Source organism: Salvia hispanica, chromosome 3 (genome assembly GCF_023119035.1).
Source record: "Salvia hispanica cultivar TCC Black 2014 chromosome 3, UniMelb_Shisp_WGS_1.0, whole genome shotgun sequence".
NCBI classification, from domain to species: Eukaryota; Viridiplantae; Streptophyta; class Magnoliopsida; order Lamiales; family Lamiaceae; genus Salvia; species Salvia hispanica.
In genome coordinates, this window is record NC_062967.1 from 26,064,286 (window position 1) to 26,074,791 (window position 10,506).

At 36.8% G+C, this 10,506-nt stretch overlaps 1 protein-coding gene across 1 annotated transcript; it reads right to left on the bottom strand.

Annotated features, from left to right (window-relative positions):
- Window positions 1–1,620: 1,620 nt before the first annotated feature.
- On the bottom strand, window positions 1,621–3,961 carry LOC125213678 (60S ribosomal protein L4-like). The gene is made up of 2 exons (XM_048114348.1): window positions 2,811–3,961; window positions 1,621–1,940 (listed from the first exon to the last, which is right to left on the bottom strand). The coding sequence occupies exons 1-2, from the start codon at window positions 3,912–3,914 to the stop codon at window positions 1,827–1,829; spliced, it is 1,218 nt and encodes a 405-aa protein (XP_047970305.1). The 5' UTR covers window positions 3,915–3,961; the 3' UTR covers window positions 1,621–1,826.
- Window positions 3,962–10,506: the final 6,545 nt, after the last annotated feature.

The following is a 10,506-nucleotide window of genomic DNA, read 5'->3' on the forward strand; positions in this document are numbered from 1 at the left end:
CGATCAACTGCGATATTATCCATATATGTATACATTAATATTGTTGTTGACGCAGACTTCTTCCTCTTTTCACTTTCCATGAGTTATTCAAAAACTATTTATTTTCAAATTTTTACACTAAAATATAGACCAGACTTCTTCCTCGAAAATTACCATTTTTTATTTTTTTTTAAAATTTATTGTTATCTCATACTCCCTCCTTAGGTTTCTCTTTTCTATTTTAGTCCCTATATGGAGTTTCAATTCATTTTTACTATTAAACGAAATTTGAAATATATTTAAGAGTAAATTGATTTTGAACATATGTTCATTTTTTTATTTTTGTCATATACTTTATCTAATTTCTCTAGTTTTCATATCATTTAATTATTTTTATCTCATTAGTCATCTTCTTCACATCTTTATAATGTCGAAACTTTTGGCAACACCGACATTTAAAAAATATCTTAGAAGTGGACCCTCCCAAAGTAAAAATTTTAGCGTCCATCACTGTATATAGAACCAGTTTTGGTCTTTACTCTAATTTTTATCTATCTCATAATCAACTTTGTTGTCTCAAATTGAATTTACGTTGACAAAGTGCAAATCAATTTATGTAAGAAGGGGGAGCTTGAAATGTTGTTTTGTAGTCCTTAATTTTATAATTTTGGTCTTTACATTTTGAATTATCCTGTCCAATATATTCGAAAATGAACCGGATTTAGTTCTTTTGGAGTAGCACCGTTTAAAAGTAACAATCACAGTTGTTTAATTAATTTTGACCGGATTAGAGATTTAAATTAGAATTATAAATTTTTTAAAAAATAAGAGAATCCCAAAATTGTGACGCCTTCGCCAACGACAGCGCCTCGGCCTGCCTTGGACGGTCACCGGCATGCGACGCCAACTGCTCCATCCCCGCGCTCTCTTTCTCTCTCTCATTCAGTTCATCCAATTCCTCTCTCTTCGGGTTGCCGCCGTCAGCAGCTCATGCTTGCCAGTGAGCGCCAGCTCTCGTATTCGTCGGTTTCGTAAGTCGCTATCGCAGGCGGTGTTTTGCGACTGCAAGTCTTTGAGTAGCCGAGACCGAGAACAGGAGGCTTAGTTCCTAGAGCTAACTTCAAATTTTATAACCTCTTTCTCATATTCCAATTTTCAATTTCGAATGATCACTGCACAATTTTAATTTCACTTATAATTCGTTGTAGTTGAGTATAGTATTCAACTTTCATCTATGTAGAATTGTGTTTGGATGGTATTTTTCTAGGTTAATTCTAGCATGTTATTCATTTCATTTCATTTTTAGTAATAATTTAATTATTTTTGAAAAAATTCTAAATTATAATCTAAATCTCTATTTTGAAAGAAATTTTTTTTCAAAAAAGAAAATATGACATCGACAAACTAAAAAGAAAAGAATGTAATCTTTTGTGAGGCGAAGGGGATATTATTATTTCCGTATAATAGTTGTATATCTTACTACAAAATGAATTATTGAATTCGTATGTATAAAAATTAATACAAATACAGACATTAAAGTTCTCTATCAAATCATAAAAATTCAATTCAATAGTAGAATGCAATAATAATATTAGTAAAATTCAGGATAAAAGGATGCAAATAATAGTAATCACACGATAGTAAGTAATAAGGTAAAAATACTTGAAATAATGTAAACCAAAATTTTTCAAACTAAAAAGGGAATAAAGAACTGAACTTGAGCTAGAACAATTACTACAGAAGTCATCCTTATCCCACACAATCAAATTCATGTCCAGCAAGGGCCCGAAAGTAACTGAGTTCAAGATTAACATAAAGACTATAACAGACTGAAATTAATATTTCGATTACTGAGATGCACCCAACCACTTTGTGAAGTTCTCGAATTCGGTGTAGTCACTGTCTGATATCATGGTCTTGTACCAGGATTTGGAAGCTGAGTTGATCGCCGAAGCTTCCTCCTGCAAGAGACAAATGACCGAATGAGTAAGATACAACAGTAAGTTACTGGGCAGGTTGCATCAAGGATGCTTTGCTTAAAATATGATTAACTTGTGCAAGAAGAATGATCAACAAAATCAGAAAGGGGCCATAATAATAAACCCCGGATCTCAGATTTATACTTCTACAAACAAGAACTAAGCAATCACTGAAGAAAACATTCAATTAGAAACAATAAAGCCTCTGAAAATTAGTACTAAAAACGGAAGAGTATAGAGGCTGACTTAGTACAGAAATCACAATCTTAAACCACAAGCAACCAAATTCAGATGTCGGATGTAGTGATAAAATTCACGAGAGGAACCTACATGTCATATTATCAAGCATAAGCTGAAAAACATCTCCTACAATTTACTACAATATGCATGACCCAGACACAATTTACTACAACAACTACAAATGAATAACGTAGGCAGAAATAAGTAGCAAACAAATGGAGTACTAATATTTCCTTCAAGGTGAATATCAAACTGACAACAAACCTAAGCTGAAACACATCTCCAAACCAAGCTACAATATGCTAACGCTAAAACAAGGCAAACAGAAATGATACTTGACAAAGTAATAAAGGTGATATCAAATTGATAACACGCCTAAACTGTAACACACATCTCCAACTCCCAGAACCAGAAACAATATGCTATATCTAAAACAAATGAAGGCAAACAGAAATAATAGCATATAGCAAAACAGAATGTAGCATAAAGATGATATAGCAAGGAAATGATCAGAATCATGCTTCATTGAAAAACTGACAAAAGCATAGCAAGTTTCTGGATGAAATATTTAATATTATGATATAAATTATGGAAACACAGAATTGGATTTACCTTAGTGATCGGTTTCCGCTTCTTGTCAATCATATCCTGTTTGGCCTTAACCCTCTGCGCCTCAGCCAAAAGTGCCATCCTCTTAGCAGCCTTGGCGTAAGGGTTCAGCTTGAGCATTACGCCCAAATTTTTCAGAGGATTCTTCTTCAGTGGCGCCCTCTTTACCTCCTCCTTGATTGGTGCCACTACAGACTGAACCTCATCGGAATTGATGATCCTAGCTAGATCAGCATTGATCATCTTCGCCCTCGGAAGAACATATCCGTTCTTCTTCTCACAAACCTTGTCAAAGGTTCCGTAAATAGCATCGAGCTGCTGGAACGCAGACTTAGTCCAGATGATAAACCTTCCGATGTGTCCTCCTGGTGCCAATTTCAGTAAATTGAGGCGAGAAACGTGAGCAATCTCAACTCCGGGAATGTTTCTGAAAGCTTTGACGAGTTTTGCCCCTTCGTTTCCGTACACAACAAGCGGACCTTTTCTGGAAACGTATCTGCGGTTACGAGCTTTGCCCTTTCCAGCCCTAATTGCCTGGCTATCCTTGGCCTTTTCCGCATCTGGATGAGCTCCGATCTGCTTCAAAACCTTCAGCGCGGCGCTGGTCTTCTCCACAGCCTCGGCGGCGTCGGAGACGACCAGCGGCAGCTCCGGAACCTCCTCAATTTTGTGGCCGCGAGCCAACACGAGCGACGGAACTGCGGACGCGGCGATCGCCGACACGACGGCGTGGCGCTTCTGCGTGACGTTGACCTGCCGGTGCCAGCGGCGCCAGATCTTGGTCGGCGCGAACATGCGGCCGCCGCGGCACATGTTGCCGAAGGCTCCCTGGCCGGCGCGGTGCGTTCCGCCGCCGGCGACGCGGGGGATACGCGAGACGGCGCGGCCGGTTCCCCAGGATTCGGCGGAGGTCTGGTGGCCGGCGCGCTTGGAGACGGCGTAGGGCTGGCGGGCGTTCTTCGAGATCTGGCCGTGGACGAAGGTGACGATATCCGGCCGGATCGCCGCCTTCATGACGTCGGGGAGGGGAAGGGAGTTGGCGTCGGTGGCCATGTCGCTCTCCAACGACTGCACGGTGACGAGGGGGCGGGCGGCGGCAGCTGACATTTCGCCGAGCTTTGGGGTCTAGGGTTTTGGCAAATGGAGCGATCACAAAATATCGAGGATTATATATTTATCCAACTTTTTTTTCCCCATTATCTTAAATTATAGGGTTTCGGCCCTTTTTTCAATTGGGCTTCTTTATCCATAATTGTTGCGAATTGAGTTTATCCAATTATTTTTATGTTAATTGTGTGTATATATCAAACTGGACGTACATTGCTCTAGTATATTTCATTCATTGTGTTAAACGCTACTATACATATTCTATTTTATCTTCGTTTAATCTACTAAACATGATTTTCTTAAATTTCATACCAACCCTGCTTTGCTTTGATATATGTTTAACTTGTTCAAGCTATAATTAACCAATAGGAAACTTCACTAAATACTTCTACAACGAAGAATGAATTTTAGATTTATATAGGTTACAACTTTTAATATTTACGGAAAGACCATTTACTTTGAAGTAATTATGGATTCGGCCCTTAGTTTTGTAATTAAGTGAGAGAATTAAAAAGAAAAATTTGACATCTATGGAATACAGGGAGTAGTAGTAGCTCATACTCTCTTCTTTTACAAAGCAATGTATCAAATTTTCTTTTATTATTACTATACTCATATTCATCTTTTCTCTTTTTTATCCACATTTTTCCTCTCATATCCATTTTATTACTATACTTTATCCATTTTATCTAGTTCTCTCTCGGTAATTTACTAACTTAGTATTAAAATTCAAGTTTTCCACCAATAAAATTATTTTTAATAGATGGATAAAATATTAAATACTACAAAATGAGTCGGAAAACATTTCAGAATAATTAAGCACAACTAACATTGAAAATACATCAATTTTATACTAGACATATTTCAAAGTCATTTTCAGAAATTCAAATTGAAGAGGCTAAGACATAATAACACGAGGGAACATCTTTTTTAGTCCACGAACTTTGGATGGTCCGTGAACTTAGAAAATATCATTTCAGGTCCATCAACTATGGGTTAATATCATTTGAAGTACTTTTTTACTATTTCCAAATTTTTCTGGACGAAAATACCCTCGATACCTTAAAGGGTATATATTTTTAATAAACTTATCATATACCCATATTTTTTATAAATATCTTTACAATATATTTTTGATTTTAATTTTCTAAATATAATTTGACCTTCAATATTAGCACTTAATTATGTGACATGCAAGTAAAATTGCTTCTTTAATTTTTTATATTAAAGAATTTTAAAATTGAATAAAGAACTTTTCTCTAATAATAAAAAATTTAATTAAGGATCTTTTCTTGCATGTCACAAAATTAAGTGATAATATTGAAGGTCAAATTATATTTAGGAAATTCATCAAAAATATATAGCAAAGATATTTATAAAAAAATATTGAGTATAGGATAAGTTTATTAAAAATATATACCCTTTAAGGTATCAAGGGTATTTTTGTTTAGAAAAATTTGAAAATAGTAAAAAAGTACTTCAAATGATATTAACCCATAGTTGATGGACCTGAAATGATATTTTCAAAGTTCACGGACCTAAAATGATACTTTGGCAAAGTTCGTGGACCAAAAAAGATGTTCCCTCTAATAATATAGGTAACATTTAATTCATTAGATAAGATAATACTGAAATAGAATATGTGATATGTGATAGTACAATATAATATTAATAATATGAAAATGAAATTATTTTTTAAAGAAAAAATCACTTGAATTAATAATAAAATTATACCTAACCTTTAATAAGACTCCTTCCGTTTTACTATAATTGAGTCATTTTACTATTTTAGGAAGTTTCTTCATAGTCGAGTCATTTTCCAAAAGTTATGCCTCATATAGTAAAATGGAGGGAGTAACAAATAATAATAGAGAGATCAATTCGAAGTACATTCTTCTCATACTAAAATGAAATGCATAATACGTTTCAAAATAAACCATCAAAATTTAGGGCGAGGCTTAATTCTAAATAGAGCGCAAAACAATCCAACAACAAAAACCCACTGGAACACACTCAAAAACACATAATCATTCATAATTATCGTCCTCCACCAATCATCGTTATACGCCTCCAAAATCAGCAATCCCCGCACCGCCCTCGCGTAGTCGATCAGAAAATCCCCGGCGCCGTTCAAGTACACCTTCACCTTCACCAGGTCCGCCACCTCTCCAATTTTCCCCAAATCATCCAAACACGTGTCCACATCCTCCTCCGCCGCCGCAATCCGCTTCATCATCTCCGCCCTCTGCTCGGCGGTCCTCGTCTGCACGAACGGATCGGCCTCGATCACGGCCAGCGGGCGCCGGATCTGGTCCAGCGCATCGCGCAGCCATTCGGAGCAGTTGCTGAACGCAATTGAACCGATCAAGCGCCGGAGATCTTCGGCTGCTGCTTGGAGAGAGAGACCGAAGATCTGATTCGGATCTGAGACTAATTTGTGGCGGATGAGGGGCTGAACGGCGCGAAAACACGCCGGAGCGTCGGAATTGGCGGAGCAAAATGCACTCATCGCTTGATTGATGTGAGGCTGGTTGTGAGGGGAGGAATAGTTAGGGCGCAGACGCATGAGGTGGATGATTAAGGCGGATAAGGATAGTGTTAATAAGATGATTAAGAAGAGTAGTGAGAGGATTAGGAACTTGTTTCTTCGGCGGAATGATAATATGTGTGCGTCTTCTTCATGAGAGATAAGGCTGCTCTTTGAGGTTGAAGTGTTAGGGCTTGAGGATTCCATCGATATCGTTCAATTGCGATATAAACTGTGAGTCTCCATATATGTAGGAGTATATATTATAATCTGCTTGTTGACGCAGACTTTTCCTTACATTTTCCATGAGCTATTGCTATTCAACAACGAAATACTCTAGTATTTTTTTTTCCATATTTTTACACTAAAATATAGACTAGACTTCTTCCTTTAAAATTACCATTTTTTATTATTTTTTTAAAAAGTATTGTCATGTTATCCTCCTCCTTCCACATGTAAGAGTCCTGCTTTTTTTTATTTCAGTCAATGAAAGTAAAAAAAATATAATTGTAATATTTCAAGTGGAGAAAAATATAGGCCACCTCTTAATAGAGAAAAACTTGCCTAAAATTAAAGTGTAACAAGTTTTGTAGGATAGATCATAAAGAAAAAATATTATTTTTATGGAACCAAATATTAATGCAGTTCATACATGTTTGAACTTAATTATTTGATTGAGTAGGTGTAAGTGAATTTCTATTCGTGGCCCGGATCCACTTTTACTCCTTGTCCTTAGCTAAGAGCACAACACCCACATCTGTGCTCTTAGCTAAGGACAAGCTCAAGGGTCCTACCATTCTATTATTCAATTTAAATACTTCAATTATTAAAAACATTTCTATATTATAAAAATGCATTAAAAATAAAAATTACATAATTAAAATCCTAAAAAATAAAAATTACATAATTAAAATACTAAATAATAAAAATACATAATTAAAATCCTAGAAAATATAAAAATAGGGAAAAAAAAAATTGAAAAATAAATTAAAAGTGGGAAGAAAACGGATATATTTTTTTTGAGAAGTGGGAAAATATTTTTTTTTATTTAAAATCATTTTTATCAATTAATTTCGCATTTTTAAATTTTTTTTTTTTTTAAAAGCCAACGGCTATGCCGTTGGCGAATTAGGCGTCGCCATGTGTGCTGCTCAGCGGTACGGACGGACAAGCTCCATCAGCGGACGGACGAGCACCGTCCTCTTGACCGCTGCGGATGCTCTTAAGTATTTTATGAAACAACTGCTGGAGATTAGGATTTGACTCTCACACTGATAAGATTTTACGTGAATCAAAGACCATGGTGAAACTGTGTCGACAATAAGAATCGGCCATTGGTGTAACAAGGCATAAGAAAGAAATCATGAATGGCGGATATTCCCTTGGCCTTGGTTCAATCAACCTAATGCTAATGGCCATAAATATTCTTGGTTTCAACAACCATCTTATCATCGTAGTCATCAATCCATCCAAGGACAACAAACATTGACCAGTTGCTAAATGAGTGGATATTCATAGATTTGGGACACCCTCACAAGTCTATTAATGTCAAACAAGTGGACAACCTCGGTCGTGTTAGAGACTTAGAGAGCTAATAGATGTTGGTTATAGCAATGGTGGTGGGTTGAATTTAATTAAGAGAAAGCATCGAAGATGAGATGATACAACTCATGAATAGTCAATTCAAAAGTCAGTCAAAGTTCTCGTTGAACTCGTCACTAGAAGCCGAGCTAAGAAGTTTAAAGATAGGATTAAAAGAATTAATTAAAGAAGTTTTGGACTATGCAATGTCCAATGTGCATTGTAAAATGCCTAATAAAAAAAAAAGTAAAATGACTTTTTATCCATTTGATGCACCGATTGTTAACTGATACAGGGGAGCACTAATGCGTATCCTTAATTAGAGTCACAATATACTTCCAACCTCATGCTGCCACATTACACTGTAACATGCAACATTGTAAACACAAATATGGAATATACATTTGTGGAAGTTGTAAATGGATTTACACAGATTGCATTTTAGTTATAAACAAATTGCATATTTTATTGTTGAGTTTTGCATTTTAGACATAAATTGTCTACAATGCAAAATAAACTATATACAAATGCAATTCGTCTATATATATAATGCAAATTAAACATTCTATGTTAAACTGCAAAACTCAATAATAAAAAGTGTACTCTGTCTATAACTAAAATGCAATCTACAAAAATCCATCTACAACTTCATAAATGTATATTGTATATTGTGATTACAATATTGCATGTTACGTGCTATGTGGTCGCACGAGTTTGGAAGTATATTGCTTTTTAAGCACATCCCCTGATAAGTAACCTATAATCGAAGAATTGATATGCTGAGGGACTAGTGGTGAGGGATAGATGAGCGCCCCCCTTCCACGTCACCACTTCTTTTCATGAAATTATCTCTCTCCTCTGCTCATCTTCTTCTTCCTCTTCAAAGTTTACGCCTAAATTTCTGCTGCAATTCATCTTCTTCTTCCTCTTCAAAGTTTATGCCTAAATTTCTACTGCAATTGTCCCTCTACAGAAATAAAAATTTACTATACTCTGTTCTTCTTCGCCGTTCCTAAATCTTTTATCACAATTAAAAGTTATACCAAAGGAAATAAACAATTTTCGGCAGATTTCCGTCCATCGTGGATGAAGAGTTTATTGGCGTTGCAGAAGAAGGAAAGAGCTCCAGTTCGATTGCTACTGCTACTAATTGAGAGTGCAATTTATTCGGGAAATTTAAATGACCGACCAACTTTATTGCTTCTTGCCCAATTTTATGGAGACGGGGACGACTCTCTTCTCCCTCTTTCTTAATTTCTCTCGGGGACGACTCTCTTCTCAGTGATAATCACTAGTAAGCAGTAGCAACCCTAAACCACTTCAAATTTCCCAACTCAGTCGCTCCAGTGAGTAACTCAGTCAATTGGCGGATCTAGGATCCGGAAACGGAGGGGGCGGAATATATAGTATTAGCTTGATTTAGTACGAATATGACTATTTTTTTCGTTGTTCGGGGCGACACCGGAGGGAAACGGAGGGGGCAGACATGGTAATTTTTCGTTGCTAGTGGGTAGAGCCACTCGTCGAGAGACTTGCGGTGCCTGACAGTCAGACGCAATGATTTAATCACAATTTCATAATTGGATTGATGGCAGCGGGCCACTAAATTTTTATTCCCAAATTAGCTCAAGCTTGTGTAGCAAAAGGCAATAGAAATAATTCCTATTTTAGTTCAAACCCTTAACAAACCGATTTTCCTTCTATAAATACCAGCATTACTTCTCCCTAACCTATTATCAAAGCTCTGTCATTCTTCATTAACTCGCCATTGATATCACAATCCAACACCAAAATCCTCCATGGATATCTGCTACGCCGACGACTACTGCGCCACTTTCGCTTTTAACGTCGAAAATCTGGAAATTTACGAAACAAACCCTAGCATCAACGAAGACGAGAACGACCAATTCTTCATCAGGTTTGAAGTGGAGACAATTACTTTTAGAGTGGAGAGCAAGAAAAGGTTCACGTTCTGGACCAAGTGGCCGAGGTTCAAGGAGGGGAACTTGAGCAGGGGGAGGATCTCGATGATGCTTTCGAGTGCGGGAGTGGCGCGTCACAAGCAAGGCTTCATGATCGACATCATCTCGGTTCACGCCGACCAGATCGCCAACGGGGTCCGCTACAAGGCCGCGAGCCTGCTGCACCATTTTTGCGTGTTCATGTGAGGAAGAGGTTGAAGCAGTTTCATGAAAATTATGCTGCTAGATGTTTTTTATGTGTTTCGAATTGGAAATCAGTTTAAGTTACTATAAATTGTGAATCTTAACAACGATAATTGAATTCCTATTGTAATTTCCTGCTCCAGGGTGGTGATCAAATGAGATTTTTTAGGATAAATGAGAAATGAGATGCAATATCAGCCACTCATTTCTATTAAATGAGTGGTCCAGATTTTGCCACATGAAATTTATTTGTCATCCGGCATAATGGGAATTTGTCATCCAAACGCGATTTTGATTTTCTCCTTCGGTTTCTCAACGC